The 20,412-nt window shown below is 40.6% G+C and overlaps 1 protein-coding gene across 3 annotated transcripts in view; it reads right to left on the reverse strand.

Moving 5' to 3' along the window:
- Positions 1-13,767: 13,767 nt before the first annotated feature.
- Positions 13,768-20,412, reverse strand: part of PDE4B (phosphodiesterase 4B) — a 356,277-nt gene continuing 349,632 nt past the window's right edge. For all 3 annotated transcript variants that reach the window (XM_037043124.1, XM_037043140.1, XM_037043130.1), the window contains 3 exons: positions 20,203-20,325; positions 19,308-19,490; positions 13,768-16,048 (listed from right to left, as the gene is read on the reverse strand). In XM_037043124.1, coding sequence (XP_036899019.1) covers positions 15,683-16,048; positions 19,308-19,490; positions 20,203-20,325 — 672 coding nt within the window. In that variant the 3' untranslated portion in view covers positions 13,768-15,682. The remainder of the gene's footprint in view (positions 16,049-19,307; positions 19,491-20,202; positions 20,326-20,412) is intronic.

A 20,412-nucleotide genomic window follows, 5' to 3' on the forward strand; every position in this document is an offset into this window, starting at 1 on the left:
AGGGGAGTCTCATAGATTGGGCCAATAACATAGAAGCAATATGACTGATGGGAAAACTTGAGCCTAATAATTGTTCCTTCCTATCTTCTCTGTCTTTCCTAGCTCCCCATTTTTTTATTCTTCCCAGGGAGAATGAACTTCATGCTGAAAAAGAGGAGAACAAATGGTCTTCATGATGTAAAGAGAAAAATTGTCAAATAGAAACTTTCAACATTCAACTTCCTGTCCGATGCTTAATTTTCCCCCTTTGCATCAGATCCAACAAGTAAAAGTCCCCTTGAAAATCCACTTCTAATATCTGAGGATTTACCATATCTTTACATTATTTCATTTTGGGCAACAAAAGCAATTAGAAAATTTAATTTATCTTAATTCTGAGTCAAAATAAGCCTTTTCATACCTTCCACTGGCCTGGGTACCACCCTTAGTGTAATTTAGAACAATTTTTTTACATAAAAATTATTAAAAGGTTGTTATATATTCAAAGGTTGTTACCCTTTCCCTGTTGCAAGTTATCATTTCTTTAGGTTCAACATTCTCATTTCCTTTCAACAATTATGTGGTTGTGTTCCTTTAATATTTTCTGAAAGTGTTTTAACTTGATTTTAAACAGGTGTCCAGCTTGTGTAAATGAAATGGTGAATGAGGAAAGGCAAACGTTCTTTTGTTAAATGAAAATGAAAGACATCAAAAGAAAGGAATTGTTTCAACTTCCCTCTATTGAGCTTACAAATGCACTCACACGTGTACCCCTCATTTTCCTATATAATGGAGAATGTGATCTTTTTCCTAAAACTGGTCCCTTCACCAGTACTTTGGGCCACTGCTCTGTCTTCTCAGGCAGATGTTATCAAAGATCCCTCATTCTTCCCACATTCTCTCTCAGTTGTCCTCTCTGTAAGTGGGCTTCTTGTTTGTTCTTACTGCCTTGACTTTTTCTTAACCTTTCCTTTACTCTTTATTTACTGAAAACTGTCTATTGGGCAGTCACGCCAATGAAAATGATCTCTCTAAGTTCACCAGTAATATGTATCTTTCTATGTAAAATGAATATTTTCTCTTATTTTATGCCCTCTCTTAGCAAGTTTCAGTATTGTGGGCCATATCCCTCGTAAATCATTGTCTTTCTTTAGCCTTCTTAGACACCAGATTCTTTTGGTGAACTTCCTAGTTAGTTCTTTGATTTCTCCTCCTCAGTCTCCTTCACAGGCCTATTCTTTTTATATTATTTCATTAAATAACAGAGTTCATCAGGGATTAGTCCAACCCAGCCTTCTTTTCTCACTGTGCACTGTCACCCTAGGACATCTGATGGCTTCAGGTACCTATTGATATCTCCCAGCCTAGACTTTGAGATCCAGATTGTCATATTCAACTGTCTACTTCATACCCACTTGGATGTCACAAAGACATCCCCAAACCAACACATCCAGAACTGTAATCATGCCTCTCCCTTAACTGGGACTTCCCTGGTGTTCCTTTTTCAGACAATTTTACCACCTTTCCAGTTGTAGAAGCCAAAAGCTGGGAATTTATTCTTCAGTTTTGTCCATTTTCCCCCTCTAATAAGATCTGTAAATGCAGTACCCAAATAACTCCACATCCATGCATTTCTCTCTCTCTCCACAGTCCCACCCTACTCAAGATATCATCTTGTCTTGGCATGACTGCTGCAATTGCCTATTAAATTGTTTCCCATATTTTTTATCATCCTCTAGGGATCTTCCCTCCATACTGTAATTAGAATGATCTTCCCAAAATTCAAGTCTGAGCATATCACTTCCTTGCTTAAATTTTTTTGTGGATTCTTTTCAGGTTTAAGGAAGAGCAAAGTCCTTAAAATGCCCTGTAAGCTCTTGCCTGTGCCTGCCTCCCTAGTCTCATTTCTAAAGTTAAACAGGCCTTTTGTTCAGTTTCTCAGAGGTGCTCTGCTTCCTCTGCGATACAGCTTTGGCAGAGGTTGTTTTTTAGTCATAAAATGCTTTCCTCTCTTTTTCCTTATCAAGTGGCCAAGGTGGTTTCTCTTAATTACTCTTGCATGTCCATCCTTCGGAGCATTTGTATAAGTTCTTAAGAACACATTTGCCTTTTAAAACTTCGATTAATATTTTTCTTACTAGGCAACTTTATTTCATGAGAGTAGGGCTTTTTCTGTATATCTCTGCATCCCCAATGTCTGTGGAGGACCTGGCCCACCATATGAACTCAATAATACACATTTGTGGAATAAATAAGAATATGGGTGGGCCTCAGCAATGCTCTTTCATACCTCTGCCCTTTTTATGCGCTCCTTTTTCCTCCTGGAATACAGCCCTTCCCATCCTTCTTCCCCTGATTCTTTTGGTCTACTGACTGCTTCGATATCCTTGAAGACTCCACCTTGGAAATTCAGCCTTCTCCTCCTATAAGAAGTGTTCCTTATCCCCAACAAAAAAAAGTTAGGTGCTCCACTTTTGTGTTCTTCACGTGTACTTCTACTTTAACTCTTCTTGTAATGTTATTGAAATTTTATTCACACCTGTTTTTCTATATCCTCCAATACATAGAGAAGACACCATTCTAAAACATTCTAACAAAAGTGTTAAGGATTCAACAAATATTTATAAATCAATGGTAGGTGCTGAAGAACCATCATTTGAAATAATAGTCCCCCCTGTTCTTCTTCACTGCTTTTTTGGCATCTTTTCAGAAACTGTGCATTTGGGGGAAGAAGACAGTTTTCCTCAGTTAGAAGGAGATAAGCCTTTAACTAAGAGTGGACAAATGCCATGCTCTTTTGCTACACTTGCAAAGTAAAGCAATGTGGTGTTAGGAGAGCTTCTCTGTTCTTTATGTGGTTGCATGTCTCTAAGAACATGATTTTCCAGGGTATTAAAGGGACTTAACCAATGTGTTTTTGACTCAGAATTGGTGATCTTTGAGAAATCAGAGGGAACCCAAAATACACCCAAAATCTGGGGGTGTATGATAGACAGATATTATCTCAATCACCAGAAAGATAGAATCTAGCAATACAGGTTGTCAAACATGACACCAATAGTGTGAGAACTTCTAGAACAGATTGAGATATGGTTTGTAGGTCATTTGAGAGGAAAATGACTAGCATGACTTCTCTAAGATCAAGTCATGTTATGATATTCTCTTTTCTCAGTTAGTGCTAGTAGATTATACCAAGGAGGTGGAAGTGCTTTAGACACCATGTGTCTGAATTTCAGAAAAGACTTTGATCACATTTTTCCTGGTTTGTGCACATAGCTGAATTCATAGTTGACTCACAGTCACTGGAACACTGATTAATGGATTGAGGCTGAGAGATGCTCACTGATGCTTAACATGCCTCCATACCTTGCCCTGTGCTGGTTAAAATTTTTGCTAACAGTGTAAATGAAAAAAATAGAATACATTATTATCAAAGACCACAAGTGCTAGGTGGGGAACATAGCTAATGGACTATCAGAATCACAATTAAAAATTACTTTTAGGCTAATGACAATGTTGGTTTTAGGATTAAAACCAACATTATGAAGATGTTTTCTTACACATCCAGTATATCACTGAGTCATTTTATTAGTATCTTAATATTACTAATAACTTTCATATATCGCATGCCTAAATGTGCTAGACTCTTTGCATAAATTATATCATTTAGCCTTTCTAAATCATCCTTTGATATAGGTATCATTTTTCATTTGACAGAAAACAAAACTGAAGGTCAAGGAAGTTAAGTATCTTCTCTAAGGTCTCAGAAGTAGTGTTTTGGAGCTGGGACTTACCCTCAGGCCCATCTGACACCTAAACTGAAAACCTTCTTCCCTACAGTCACTGTTTTCTTCAGATGAAGTGTATCAGTCAGGTGCAAATGCAGTACTGAGTTGCAGAAACTCAATTCTACAAGCAGAGAATAGAGGAGACATGGTTTCACAGTGGTTTGTGTGAAAAGGTGTAAAGGGTTTGTTTGCCTATAAGTACCTCATGAATCATCAGGGTGAGTCGCCGACTTCTCTCCAAATGAACATAATCGTGGGCTATGGAACAGTATCCAGAACAAAGGAGGCAAGAGTCAAATTGTGCTTTACTGTGACTGAAACATGGTGTTTGCCTCTGGGGCACTCACCCTAAGAACACAGTGTCAATGTCAGCAAACCCAGGGTAATTTGACCAGGCTGATGAATTTCAGTCATGAAAATGGTTGCAGGAACTACAGTGTAAGAAACATACTACCTCTAATTAGGTACAGTTAACATTTGCTAATATATACTATGGGCCAAACACTACTCTAAATATTTTATAGCCTTAGCTCACTCAATCTTTGTAATAATATTTGATATAGGTACTATTGTTATTATTATTTCTATTTTACACACAAGAAAACTGAGGCATTGAAAAGTTATCTAACTTTTCTGAAGGTCACATAGTCACAGATTCTGCAAGTTGGCTCCTGTTTTCAACAAGGGCAAGAAATTAGAAGTTATACACATTATTTGGCTATGGAAGGAAAAAATGTAAACAAGAGAGCGTGCTTTAGAAGAGCATGATTTGATTCCATCTCAAAAACTGAACCATTTACATCATCTCCATAGACTATCGCTGTGTGCTCTGTCACTGGAGGCTCTCCATCAGGCATATTTTGGGGGCATTCTGCAGCACTGGCGGAGGGCGGGCTGATGACTTTACTCCCTTCCTTCCATTCCAGGGAGGCTGTCAGTGTCAGCCCAGTGCCACATGGGTGGGCTGGAGTGAGAGCAAGTGCTCTGCTAGAATCTGGAGATACATGTTGAAAAATCTGGATTAACTGTAACTTCATTTACAGAACCCTAAATGAATCAAAATGTATTGCTGCATTATGCTATTCAAAGATGGTGAGTTATTAAAAGTATTTTAATACCACTTATGCTTCCATCCAGGAAAAAGCATGCATCCAGACAGTGAAGATTCATTGAGCACCTTCTTTATGTGACACTATACTGATTCCATCTTGTGCTGTTCACTCCGTTTAATTATGAGAAAATTTAGGCTCAGAAAATTTAAGTGATTTGTCCCAATTCCCACAACTAGGAAGAAAGAGAGCCAGGCCTGGAACATGGGTTTGTCAGATCTTGCTTCCCCCAGCATACCCTACTCCTTCCCCAAGGAAATCAGGTAGACAGATATATTCATAAGTAATTTGAATAACAGGATTTTCTACCTTGTGTATTAGGTCCTTTGCTCAATAAACATGACAGGGCATTCTTTCCACTTAGGACCCACAGAGTGTTTATGAGGGATACAAAGATTTGAAATGAAACAAAACAAAATTCATTGTCCTACCTTGGAGGGGCTCTGTGTTGAGTGGGGAGACAGATCTGAAAACAGACCCTTGCTATCTAGTGAGAGAAACTGAAAGTCAGCTCGCTGCCATATATATTCTTCTCATCTTCCTGTTAACAAGTGTTGCAGTGTCATCAATGCCCAGATTCATTAAAAAAATGTTTGAGCACAGACTCTGAACCAGGCATGATGCTAGCTAGACATTGCGGAAACAGGGCAAAGCAACAGACAAAACCTCTGCCCTCACAGATGTTAAAGTTGCTTGATTTCAGGCAAATGTTCTCGCATGACTCTTCTTGAAATTCCCATGTAACAAACTAGAGAAACAGTGGAGTAACATATTACTTGGACATTAGGTTAGAAGTCAATGATAAAGATAAAAATAGAGTATAAGCCAAAATATTATTTAAAAGAGAGCTGGGCATTGGACATGATGTTGTATGTCAAAGCACCCAAAATGGCCAGTTTTATTATCCCCCAGTGTTGTAACACACCACTTTTTATTTGTTTTTATTTTTACCAAAGCACCAGACAACATAATTGCCTTGTTTTGAGGGCCCACGCTTTGCAATAAAAACATATCTTTAAAATCTCACTCAGCAAACACAGTGAGAGGAATGCAGGAACTGAGATGGAGCGAGGGAGTAGCACATCTGTGTGTTTCCACTCACGCTCACTTCCCAGTTTGCTCTTGGAGCTCTGAACTGTGGAGAGACAGTTCAGAGCTGTCTGAACTGTGAGAGCTGCTTGGGCTGAAGCAGGAAACCTAAAGAGTATTCTCAGGCAGCAGAGGGCTGGGTAGACTTCCTCTATCTAAGGCATGGAAAAGAATTTTGCCCTTGTGGGGATGACGTAAAATTTGAGGGGAAGATAAAAAAAAAGAACAGAAGGGTCTTATATGATCACTCTGCTCAAGTGTCCAAGTTCCAACAACTGAGCAGAGCCAGAGGGTCACAATGAAGCATCAATGCAGACCTGGCAAAGGGCACAGGCAGGGCTGGGCCATGAGGTGGGGGTGGCTTGAGTGCCACAGGGATCCATTTAATGTTTGTTTTCTCACTCACCTCTCAAAGTTTGCTAATGAGCTTCCCATTTTTAGTGGGGAAGATACAGCAAGATAGAGAATGTTCTGATATCTGAATTTTGGGGAGAGCAATGTATAGATGTATATTTGCAGAAGGAACTGTTGAGAAGCTCTTTGGTTTATGAAGTGAGATTTCCCAAAATCATGGGCCACCAACAAAAAACAAATGCTAACCATGGGACAAATGCCAGGAAAAATAATGTGCTTTTGTGAGAGGCAGGTTCAATGAGCTGAAGGGGGAAGTAAAAAGAAGAAAGGGAATGAGGCACCTGTGTGGTGGCAGAAACAGCATGCTGTTGAATGTAACCTCCCAAGACCCCCTGCAGTTCCAATAAAACTCTAAAAACACAAAAAGCTTGAGGTAGGCAGATTTCTTGAGGAACCTACTGAAGGGATATTTTTAGGGTCAGGGGTGAGTTAGGGTAATAGAGGGTTAGCCCACGTGGACACAGGGGCCAAGTGCATAGGGAGCCTACTCATCGAAATGATTAGGACTCTCAGAACTCCCCTCAACTTCAGACTCATTCATCTAACGGCCTCCTCAACATCTCCAACCAAAATCTGACCCTCTTCCAGTGCTCCCCCATCACAGGAAGTATTCCCACCATTCAATAGGTTGCCCAGGTCACATCCGTGGGATCTCTCTCACTCCTTTTCCTGCGCTGCCAGTTTCAAATGCATCAGCTAGTTCTGTGGGCTCTGCTAAAAAATACATTACAAATCTTCCAACTCTCATCACCACTAAACTTGTCAAGTTCCTATTACAGAAGACCATTACAGTGGCCTCCAGACTGGTCTCCCTAATTCTATATATGTAATATAGTTTATTTTCCTTGCAGAATAATGTTCTAGACATGCATATCTGGTCATATCAGCCCCCTGCTTAAAACTGCCCAATGATTTCCCAAAGCCCTCACAGTAGCCTAAGGACTCTCTGGGACCTGGCTGCCAACCTTATTCCCCACTCCTCTTCCTCACCTGGATTTCCTGTTGTTCATTGATGTTAACAAACCAACTATATTTTCAGAGCCCTTATATTTTCTGCACCTCGTCTGGGCCATTAATAGTGGGGGGAGCTGAGACTCCAAGCAAGGCAGTTAAACTCCAGAGCAAACCTCATATAGCACATATCATACTATCTGATACTCTAATTATTTATATTTTTGTTTATTTGGGTTTTTCTTTCCTACTAAAACATAAACTTCAGAAGAGTAGGGACTTTGTTGGGTGCCTTATGCAGTGCCTGGCACACAATGGGCACTTTGATTCTTTTGGGAAGAAATGAAGTCTTAGCTGACATCTGTGGTATAACGGATGACACTCAAGCACTTTAGATGCATTATTTATTAGAGTTTGCAAAAAACCTCATAAAACAGTTACTATTATTTTTATTGTTTTAATGAGGAGGAAACTGTTGCTTGAAGAGGTTAAGTATTTGCCCACCATTATACAGCTAGAAAGCAGAAGGGCAAGGATTTGAACTGGAATCTATTTGCTATCTGACTTAACATTTGGGCTGTTTTCTCTATGACCCTGAAGTCCTTCTTTCTCTTCTCCTTGATCCCTCTGTGTAGCACTGAGTTATACTGAGAAAATAGTTAAAATGTTTGAAGAACTCAGACCTTAAGAAGACAAAAATTCCCTTATAACTGGATAGTGCCTGTTCAAACATACAGTCTATTCTTCTGATTTTGGAGAGAAGATTGAGGTGCAGAGAAGTTGAATTGGTGTCTGATGTCCTGGTGCTGAACACAAAGCCCTGTGCCAGGAAACAAGAATCTTCAGGCAAGTGACTGTGTGTTATAGGTTGACTTATGTCCACCCACTCAAATGTATATGTTGAAGGTCTAACACCCAGTGTGTTACGTCAGAATGTTACTTGATTTGGAAACAGGTGTGTTGTAGATGTAAGTAGTTAAAAGGATGTCATACTGGAGTAGAGTGCTCCCTTAACTCTATGTGACTGGTGTCCTTATAAAAGTGGGAAATTGGACACAGGCCTGCACATAGAGAGAGAGAGAATACCAGGTGAACATGAAGACAGAGATGATTGCCAGAAATCACCAGAAGTTAGGGGAGAGGCATGAGTAGGTTTTCTGGAAGGAACTGACCCTGACACCACCATGACCTTGGACTTCCAGCATTCAGACTGTGAGAAAGTAAATTTTGGTTGTTTATGCTACCCAGTGTGTGGCACTGTGCTGTGGCAGTCCTAGGACACTACTATGCTGGGTGATACTGGCCATGTCTGGGCATCAGCTGCTATATTATAAAAGAAAAGGAATGAACCAGATGATCTCTGAGGAATCTTTGTCCCAAAATTGTATGGCTTTATTACTCCAGTGTTCAGAGACCAATACCTTTTTAGGTTTGAGGGCCTTAAACATATGGTTGCATTTTACCCTCTGGAAAACCACTTGATTCATATTTGTTTGACAAATTCGGGCATTGGATTGGGCACAGAAAGTTCAAGGAAATAAGATTTGGCTTCTAACTTCAATAGTTTTTTGGAAAAGACAAAAACCTAACTTAAACATATAGTCATAAGAGTTATTAATTAAAACACAGAGGTGGGGAGGACTTCCGGTCAAGATGGAGGTATAGGTAGACACACTGTGCCTCCTCACACAACCAAAATAAAGACAACAACAATTTAAAAACAAAAAACAACCAAAACTGAAAGGAAATTGAACTGTATGGAAATCCAAAAACCAAGTTAAAGAAGACACATTCATCCAGACCCACGGGAGCGGCGGAGTTGGGTGGCGGGTTGGAGAGGACTCCTGGCAAAACAGCAGCTGGTAGACCCAGCACGGCGGCGGCGGATTACGGAACAGGGCGAGGAGCACGAGGCGGCTGGCAGACCAGGCAGTCCCATATTTGCGCGCAGATAAACCAGGCAAAACTGAGGAGTACGTCAGACCACACAACCCAGGGTCCCAGGGCGGGGAAATTAAACCTCAGACCACTGATTGAAAACACCAGTGAGGGTTGAGGTGCCGGAAGTGACTCCCAGCCTCACAGGAGAAAGTTCATTGGCGAGACCCACAGGGTTCTAGAACCTACACAAACTCACCCACACAGGAATCAGCACCAGAACGACCCAATTTGCTTGTGGGAAGCGGAGGAAGTGACTTAAATCCAGTGGAGAGCAGAGCAAGCAGCGTTGCTCCCTCTCAGGACCCTTCTCCACGGACAACGTCAGGACGCAGCTACGTGAGTTGCCCCGCCCCGGTAAACACCTAAGGCTCCACCCCTCGTACATAACAGGTGCAGCAAGACAAAAAAAAAAAAAATGGCTCAAACAAAAGCTCCAGATCAAAGCTCCAGAAAAAATACAACTAAGGGACAAAGAGGTAGCCAACGTATCAGATGCACAGTTCAAAGCACTGGTGATCAGGATGCTCACAGAAATGGTTGAATCTGGTCAACCATTTCCAGATGGAAAAATAAAGGCTAAGCTAGGTGAAATAAAGGAAAATTTACAGGGTACAAATAATGACAGGAAGGAAACTGGGACTCAAATCAATGGTGTGGACCAAAAAGAAGAAGATACATCCAATCAGAAAAAAATGAAGAAAGAAGAATTCAAAAAAACAAGGAGAGGCTTAGGAATCTCCAGGACATCTTTAAACGTTCCAACATCTGAATTATAGGGGTACCAAAAGGGGCAGAGGAAGAGCAACAAGTGGAGAGGTTATTCGAACAAATAATAAAGGAGAACTTCCCCAATCTGGCAAAGGAAATAGACTTCTAGGAAGTCTAGGAAGCTCAGAGATTCCCAAAGAAGGTGGACCAAGGAGGAACACACCAAGGCACATCATAATTACATTTTCCAAGATAAAAGATAAGGAGAGAATCTTAAAAGCAGCAAGAGAAAAGGAGACAGTTACCTATAAGGGAGTTCCCATCAGACTGTCAGCTGATTTCTCAAAAGAGACCTTGCAGGCAAGAAGGGGCTGGAAAGAAGTATTACAAGTCATGAAAGGCAAGGACCTACATCCAAGATTGCTCTACCCAGCAAAGCTTTCATTTAGAATGGAAGGGCAGATAAAGAGCACTTCTCAGACAAGGTCAAGTTAAAAGAGTTCATCATCACCAAGCCCTTGTTATATGAAATATTAAAGGGACATATGTAAGGAAAAGAAGAGAAAAACATGTATATTAAAATGACAGCAAGCTCACAATTATTAAAAACCATACAAGAACAAAACAAGAACAAAAACAAGAACAAAAACAAACTAAGCAAACACCTAGAACAGGAACAGAACCACAGAAACAGGGATCACATTGAGGATTGGCAACCGGGGAGTGGGGGGCGGGATGTACAGAGAATAAGTAGCATAGTTGGTAGGTAGAAAATAGACAGAGGGAGGGTAAGGATAGTATGGAAAATGTAGAAGCCAAAGAACTTATATGTATGGCACATGGACATGAACTAAAGGGGGGGAGATGTGGGAAAATGAGACAAGTGTAATAGCATAATCAATAAAATAGATTAAAAAAAACACAAAAAAACAGAGGTGGGCAAATGTAGTTTTACAGTTGTGAGTACACAAAACACAGTTTATTCTTGCATTATTATGATGATAACCTGAATGCCTTTTTCCATTTGAACAACTGTAAACCACTTTTGCCAACTGCTGTAGTTCTTAGACCTTTGTACATCAATTCATGTCATTCTCATATAACCTTCTACAAGATAGGTGTTACTATAATTTTCCCCAATTTACAGATGATAATGCAGAGGCATGGGGGACTAAGTGACTTACCCAACGTTACACAGCCAATTAGTAGCAAAGCATAGGCTATTCGGGGAATTCAAGGAAGAGTCTTTCTTCAACCTTGGAGACTGAGGAAGCTTCCTGTTAGGGGGGCACCTGATCTGAGTCTTGAATAATGTGGGTGGTAACCAGGTTGAAGAATTTTTGGCAAGGGATAAATGCACAAAGCATGGGTTTGTAAATGAGATTTGCCACCCATCCTACCCCATCTTGGATCACAGGTTTTAAGGCTCATATGATAGTAATTTGATCAGTGAGTAAGACATAGGGCTCAGAGAGGTGGCAATGGAGTAGTTGAAAAAGGCCTGGGTTTATTTATGCCCATTGGACAGATTTATGGTTCTCATTTACTGAAGTCCAGGCAGTAGGTAACTTGTCTAAGGCTCGGCAGATAGTAAATGGAGGAGTTAGGATTTGAACCTAGGCCACGTGGGAACAGACCCCAAGTGACAAACCACACTCTTTCACTTGGACTTTCTGAGGCTTTCCACAGTGGACTTAGAATTACTATGACTCCCCTCCACAACTTAATTGTTCAAAATAAGCTTGTGAGAATATGTTACAGAAATGCCATCCTGTGTGTGTATATGTGTTCACACATGTGTGTATGTTTCTTTTCAACTCTGACAGTTCCTGTGTATTTCATGAAGCACAAAAGTGATCACCCTTAGGTTTGGCAAAAATGCTGCAGTAATGTCTGCTTCGCCGTTGCTCCATGCCACCAGAAAGACTGACGTGCCGTCACAGGTAGGAGATGGTTGCACTTATGGCCTATGTTCTGGAACCAGGTGATTAGCTTCCTTCATTGTGGTTTTCCTGAGAACATAATTGTGGTTTAGTGCCCTAGAAAGCAAGTGGTGAGGAACAATAGCAGATAGCAAGCCTCTGGAGTGTGGAGTTTTGTCTTTTTCATCTCTGATCCCTGCTGTCATCTCTGTATTGGAACCAGTGTCTGGCCATGCATGGCAAGTGCACAGGGTCTGCAAACAGTTGCTATGAAAGAAAGCTGCTATGGTGTGAATGTTTGTATCACCCCAAAATACATATGTTGAAATCCTAACCCCCAAAGATGATATTAGGAGGTGGGATCTGTGGGAGCTGCTGAAGTCATGAGGGTGGAGCCTCATGAAGGGGATAAATACTCAGCTATCCCAGATAGAACTCTAGTTCCATCTCCCAAGTCAGGACACAGCAAGAAATCACCGGCTAGGAACTAGAAAGTGGGCTTCATCAGAATGTGAACATGTTGATGCCTTAATTTCTAAATTCATGGCCTCTAGAACTGTGAGAAATAAATTTCTGTTGTTTTTAAGCTGTCTAGCCTGTGTATTGTGTTTTTAAGCTGTTTAGCCTGTGTACTGAATGGACTGAGACCAAAGCCTTAGCTACAAGCACATTTCTTTCTTCTGGAACAGTGGTTCTCTACTCAAAACTACACATTAGATTATGTCAGGAGAATTTTAAAAATCTGCCACCCAGAGCCCTACCCAAGACCAATTCAAACACATCTGAAGTGACGATGGGCCCCAAACATCCATATTCTAAAAAAAATATTTATTCCCCAAGTGATTCTCATTTTGCAGCAAGAATTGAGAATCACTTCTCTGTAGAAATAGACCTGCAAACACTTGTGCATATTTATACCTGTAGTGTTGACATTTAAAAAGGCATACCTGTGACTATTCTAACTAATTCACTTTTGTCACTCAATCAGTGAAAGGTCAGACATGGTGGGGGGCAATCGGAATTCAGGGTTGGTGGCAAAGTGCCATAAACATCAGTTCTGTACCCGACAGGGAAGCTGGTTGTGCAATGTTGGCTCATCTCCAATGGTACATAAAAATTACTGTAATTTCAGACTGTTGACTGAGTTCTTCTACAGCAGACCCCCTTACTGGTGCACAAAGCTTTACCCTGTGGTTAAAATGTCATGGGCCACCCACTGATTCTTACTTGTAACCTTCCTTACCACACTCACACTCACATTCACACTCAGACACACATCTCAGAATAAATTTTTTAAAGCTGACTTAAAGATTTCAAGAACACATTTAAGTATTTTGCTTAGGGGATTAACACACATCTTTTCAGAAAGAAAATCTTAGACATACGACCAACAGGAGACCCCACGGATCACCGAGAAAGCCATGAGTGTCAACCAGCATTCTGTGCAGTGGCTTGAAGACTCTGCACCTCACTCTTCATGTGTCAAATGACTGATGGCACCATCTGACTACATTAAGCTAAAGTTCTGTGGTTCTACGATTCTCTTTTCTAGAGCATCCAGCCAAGCTGAAGTTTCCCTTTATTGATCTAGTAGATTAAACTCTTCAGATTCATATGTTGGTTCTGTTTTCCTTCACCAGCTCCCTTCTTGAACCATTGAGCAGAGCCAACTGTTGCCAAATTTAAAAAAAAGTGTAATGTTCCAAGCTAAGGGACTCTTTGGAAACAGATTCTTAAACTTCAGCTGTGATGTTGGCTGGGCAAACTTGTTGGTTTTCTTTTGTGGGGTGTGGTAGGAGAGAAGAGAAAAAAGATCTGCTTTTGATATGTCAGAAGTAACCTGAAATAATTGGGCCTACAGTCTAATCTAATCATGCTTTTGTTTATTCACCTCATAGAAAAGTCTCTTAAGAATGCATTTGAACACAATATATAATAATAATAGTACTATAACATACATTGTGAGAAACTTTTGAAAACAATAAAATGTCCACCTGAAATAATGCAGTGTTCACAGACATACAAACCCATTGGTCATGCACGTTTGTGCCATTTCTTTAACTATGTGTCACAATGCTGAACTCAACGCATGAAATATATTTTACAAACTGAGACTGAAGCCAATAAGAGACCTAACAAGTGTTATCAGAAGCTTCACATTTGCATAATTTACTACATCATTTCACATTGTATTAAAAAGTTCACATTGTTTTATTGTTTTCTTTTCGTAATTAATTGGAACATGACATTCCTGCTGAATGGCAGGCAGGAGGCTTTCTTAGCAAAGTCAGTAGTTTGGTAACACTCAGAACCATCTGTGCACAAATGTAGTGTTGGTTTTTAAACTGAAGCCACGATTATAGTAGAACCCAGCTGTTACCCAACTCATGCGCACAAAGAGTTGGGTAGAACGGGGTGAAAACCACATCCTGATGCCCCCCATCCCTACGAAACTATACAAAAGTAAAAGCTCATATAAACCATTTAGTATCTAATGTGAGAATCCTGTTTCCAAAACTGGTTTGTAAAGGGTTACACAATATTAGCAACTCAGACTGGTAAAAGGGCAGGCCCTCTGAGTAAAAGCCCACTGGTGTCTCCACTGGCAACGGGGCCCTATGTCTCTCTCAGCGATGTTCAGGTTATATAATACACAATACAAAACATTACAAGAAAAGTTACAACTCTTAGGCAGAGTTTTCTACACAAATTTAACACCACCATTGGCAGGCAATGTTAGATATATAAATTAATAACTTACAAAACATTACATTATATACATTAAGTAATAAATACACAGTTATAAACAGAAATGGAGGTGTTAGCGGGAAGGCAGTGCAAGAGAGAGATGGCAGCATTGAATTGAAAATGGTGTAATTGGGTGTGAGAGTGAGAGGACAAGACAAGGACAAGGCCGTGTGACTCCCGGTGGCACAGGGGCCTGGGACACGACACACTGCCTTTTTAGGCTGATTTTCACACAGACTGTAACTGTGAACAACACAACTACCTCTTCCTACCCCTGCATTTGTTCAGCTTTATTCTGCTGAGAGCGAAAATGTAAAACTCCAGAGGAGAAAAAATACTGTTCAAAGCAGGCAAACAGAGATAAGTTGTAAGGGCAACCGTGGAGTTGGAAGGAACGACAGGGGAAGGAAGTAGAATGTGGTTAGAAGTGTATCCTTTCCATCTGCAAAAGTAACTGTAGTAAAGTGAAAGATATTGCCCAAGAAAGAAGGAAGACCATTTTCTTTCCTTTTTTGTCAGAAAGAGTCCAAAAAGTTTGTGTCAGCTTTGAATGCTTATCTGTGTAGAAGTCGATACTACACTCTAGGTATTCAACAGGCATTTTTAAAGACGTGAAAATGTTTTACAAAAAAAGGCACACAGGTTGGCAGACAAAGGGACAGGTGAGCAGATTTATAAATGAACGTATTAGTTCAGTCACTAGCAGGGACAGATTCCCAAAACTTAGTGCAGAAAAATCTCTCAGTTTTGTGTCTTCTGTTTTCAAGCCATCAGTCATGATCTGAACTTGGCCTCCAGTACCACATAAAGCTTCAGCTCTCCACCAGGCTTGCAAGGAAGGCAAGTCAACCGTGGAACTTCCTGAGCTGCTATTTGCTTCATGGTCTTGCACTCTGGCTCCAAACTCAAGTAACTGGAAAAGCCACATGGCCCTTGTCCCGTGCAGGCCTTGGCCCCTGGGGTGGGCTGGCCCTACCATACAGCTGGCATGCTTGTCAGGGGTGGAATGTTCATCTCCACACTGAGAGGGAGATTATGTGTCAATTGGGGACTTGTCTTCTGTGGCAATGTCTACATCAGTCTCTCCCAGTGAATCCCTATTTTCTGGGTCGATCACACAAAGTGTCTTTGTGCTGCTGAAATAGCTGTGGCCCTCTCCCTCTTTTTCAGGTCCTTCAGAATCCTCCTCTTCAAGGGTCAGTTCAAATTGAAATTTCTCCATCAGCCCCTGGCAGTCTCTGTTCTGCTCATCCAGCGGTGGGGAGGGACTCTGGGGGATCATGCTCTGGTACCAGTTCCTGTTATCTTCTAATGTATCCAGAATGTCCTGGGCATCAGGCTGCACCAGATCTGCCCAGGTCTCCCACAGTGGATGGACAATGTAGTCAATGAAACCAACCTGGGGAAAAAGAAGGTTACATACCTGTTATTGCAACTGGCCCCTGAAAACCAAACAAGCTATCCTGGTTTCCATGCAAGAATAAAGCAACAACAACCCAAGAGAAATAAGTAATAATGGATTCCATTATTTGAGCACATACTATATGGTATGCCCTGCACTGGATATAATATATAATTATCCTTTTAATCCTGCAAAGTTAGTATCATTATCCACTATTTACAAGGAGGAAACTAAGACTCACTGAGATTAAATATCTTGACAGAGGTCACAGAGCCAGTAACTGGTGAACTTGGCACTCACTCCCAGCTTTGTCTGATTCCAAAGCCTGTGTCTCACGTCTCACTACAAGTGACGACTTTTCCTTTTCCGTGCGCCAGATAAGAAGTTGGATGTAACCGTGGCTGAGAATGACTTTCTAAGTGTGTGGACTCTGAATCATTCTCTGAAGAAGGAAGCCCCAGGTTTAATGAGTTCTGACTCAACATTCTTTCCCTGATAACTTGAAAATATGACGCTGTTCCAAACGAAGGGGCGCCAGCCCCTGACTACTCTAAAATTTCTCAAGTTCTGTGGACTGCTTTTGGTCTGTAAATGAGTTTGGTAAAACATCGGAAAATACCTCAAGCCCCAAAACCAACAAAAATCCCCTCTGTGGACACATCTGCAATTGTAGGGCCTGCAGTTGTTTCCAACAGGAGAAAAGAAGGGAAAATAAAAACAATTAGGCAGTTCCTGTGCTAGTGTTCCTGTGAATAAATATGAGGCTTATGGCTCTTCTCTAGTTTACACAGGGTCTATGCATCCTGCCTGAGCTAGCTCTGTGGCCTTACTCTGACCTCCTCATTGTGGGACAAACAGGAAACACTGCGGGTGGGGGCAGGTTGAGAAAAAGAATAGGCACCAGTTGAATGAGAGAATGGAATTCCCCTGTCACAGTCTGCAGAGCTGGAGAGATGCTGGGTTGGGATTCAGGGGGAGATGAGCAAGGGCAATTTACAGGCACCCATGGGACATTATGTAGCTACCTTTCCACATTACTAGAAACTTCCCTTTATTAACATTCTAGTTTTTTTCTCCAGTCACTTAATACATCAAAGTTGTACCATATCCAAGAATCTTAGTCATATCTGATTCTTTTGTATGTATGTATGTATGTATGTATCTATCTATCTATCTATCTATCTTCTATCCTTTCTCTGCTGCTCCCATAGCTTTAACAAACAATTCACACAAAAAACTGGGCATCTCCAATCCGCATTGGTTTTAAGAACTACACTGAAGATGGTTCAGGTACTTCTCTTGCTTCCACCCACTCCTTCCCTCCCCACTTTTTCTACTTTATCTGTGTTTAATGGACTTTAGAGACTATATTCAAGGTGTTTCCAGGGGCCTGAAAAAAACAAGCTCAAGGCAATGGGGGAAACTGAATCAGTTGAACACAATGTAGTCTTTCCCTTTCTTCATTCATTTTGCTTCTACTGAATACTCAGCATTTTTGGAAAGGTGGCTTCTAGTTGCTTATTTCCTAGGTCCTGAGGTGAGAGAGCTCTGCAAATCCTGTAAGAATCTAATCATGAGCTTTACTGCCAGACTTCTCAGACAGGGGTCACCAGAGTGCATCTGTGGGAAACACCAGGAGTAAATACGGTGTCATGGTCCCAGGGAGACCTGCCCACAGTGATGAGAGGAGAGTGAACAGCTTTGGGTGGAGGGAAGCTGAGTAACTAAAGAGCTGGTGAAATGGACCAAGAGGACAGCTTCTTCACCTGACACACTGGGGAATACACGCTGTGTCTGTCTCGAGAGGCTGTATGGAGGTTCAAATAGGATAACACGGATGGAAAAATGTGTGCAAAACTGCATGGCACTATATAAATATTAAAAAACACTGTTAGTAAAAGGGTCTTATTCCATTTAAGTAATTAGTTAATTACTCTCTTGTTCTAATTAAGGCTTTAGGGCAATGATTTTCAACTGGTATGCCACAAGAACTTATAAAACATGTGGTATATGAATATTTAGCCAGGGAGCCTGACCTCTTTTCCCTTAGACTTTCAAGTAAAAAATGACAAAAGCCAACAGAGCAATAGCCATCTGGTATGAATGAATAACAATCATACCTATTTTTTATGTCAGATGGGCAAAATATGTAGTTTTTGGTATGCTTCAGAATTTGAGTAATTAGTTTATGTGTGCCATGCGATAAAAAAAAGGTTGAGAATCACTCTTTGGGAGGTATTTGAATTGTCCCTAAATTAATATTATCTTGCCCTCTTATGGAATATTAGACTTTTCGAGTACTTTAACAGATTTTAAATTCATGTAATTGGTCCTTTTTAAAGAAGCAACAGAATGATAACTATATAGTAATTACAAGTGTATGTATATTTGGGGGTAGCCGGTAGTAAGGAAAGAGGAGAAACATGAACAAAAAATACTCTGAATTCTTTTGTGATAAAGACCTTGGACAGCCTGTAGACTCATTCTCAGTCATGACCACCTGGCTCAGGCCATTTCGCCTTGAATAAAATAATATTTCAGCTGGCCCTAAAGCCTTTGTAGGGACACTGACCCTTTCTGTGGCCACATTCTCTGCAACTAGAGGCATCAGGGGCATTTCTGTATCCCCTGCCTCCAGTGTATTGTTCCCAGTTGTCAGCCCCCAGGGAATTTGTAGCTTTGGATACAGTCAGAAGATGTCACATTGTTCTCAGAGCATAGATATAATCTGGGTAGGGGAACACAGGTCAGGCTTGGACTATGAGGTAGAAGAGATTTGTAGGAATGAGATTCACTACTCCTGGTGATGGTGGCAGTGTGCTTGATTCTGAAGAGAGAGCACAAATAGGGTACAGGGAACAAGAGTAGAAATCCTGAGCAAAGGCAGAGCTAAGAGAAATCTGGATGGATGAGATGGAGGAGGCCACAGTGTTCAGTTCAATTGGCTGCATTTGCTAAGATCATAGACAACTATATAAACTGTTTGAGGCTACACAGTTCAAACTTGGATGGATTCTGATGACTGCTTTATCTCATCCTGTAAAATCGAGTGTAATGGAGAAAACAAATGAGTCATGAGTTTAATGGAACTCAATGGGTAGTTGCCTCCTTATAATTTCATATATATAAAATATATTGTATATTATATGTAATATATTATACTATATATATTTTGTTAAAAGAAAAGAACTAAGTAGAACTCCTGTTCTACAGCAAGTCGAGCTTACAAAAACTTTGAAAACCTTATAGTAGATACCTGGGATTTTTCCACAGAAGCTGTGTGCTTATCACACATTGGGCTAATCTCCATTCCCCTCTCCCGCTCTTTGTCTCCCTGCTGGAAAAATTCCTCCATGATGCGGTCTGTCCATTGCCGATACAATTCCAAGGACTTGGTGGGGTTGCTCAGGTCTGCACAGTGTACCATGTTGCGAAGGACCTGAAATCATCAAGTTTTGGAAATCCTGTAAAATTAGGTGTAAATACTACCAGAACATTTCACCCCTCTTGTACTAGGACACTTGGTACCAAACCCAAGAACATTTTAGTTGTATTATAATTACATATTATGTGCACTAAGAAAGCAGAATTACAATGGTGCTGGCCAGCGTTGGTTATTTAACCTTATAGGAGTCCGAAAAGGGAAAATCTGTGTCTTCTTAAATTGATGGTCATTGAATTTAAAAACTGGAAAGGACATTAGGTCAGATACTGCCATAATTTCCTTCCCTCAGTTTGGAAAAAATGCAAAGAATTACTGAAAGTAGATATCTTCATATTTTCCATTTGTGGAGAGGAGAGCAGCTGATGGCAATTTGTATGACCAAAACAGGCTTAACAAACTGCAAGTCAATGGGGTTTATATCCAAACACGAGCTTTTGGGACCAGCAGTCACGTACACCCTATTACAAATACATCTCACTATTTATTTTTAGAACTAAGCAATTCAATAAATATGGTTGTTTTTTCTCATAAATTAGAGAATGAGTTGTAATGTTTTCTTTAGTTATTTCTTTGTTTGCTTAGTTTGTTCTTAAATAAGCCCAAAGCTGTAGTAACAACCTACTTTGCAAGTAACTTAAGATTGTTTTCATTTTTTAATTGTTGTTTGGTTCGGCTTTGCATTAAATCAAAGGCTTTTATCAAATACCTGTATGCGATCAGTATAGTTGTCCAGCAGAAGAACACCTGAGCTTGTAACCTTCTTTGTTTCTACCATTGTCTTCAGGTCTGCCAGCAGGCTCATATGTTTGGACATATCGGTTGCTAACACCTTGGGTAAAAAGAAAATGAAAATGCTCAATGAGCTCAGTTTGTCAAAGAGAATGAGATTTCCCCTACTGTGATGGTAATATAGAAA

Source organism: Sturnira hondurensis, unplaced genomic scaffold (assembly GCF_014824575.4).
Source record: "Sturnira hondurensis isolate 20B ecotype Veracruz unplaced genomic scaffold, ASM1482457v3 Scaffold0000648, whole genome shotgun sequence".
Lineage (NCBI taxonomy): Eukaryota > Metazoa > Chordata > Mammalia > Chiroptera > Phyllostomidae > Sturnira > Sturnira hondurensis.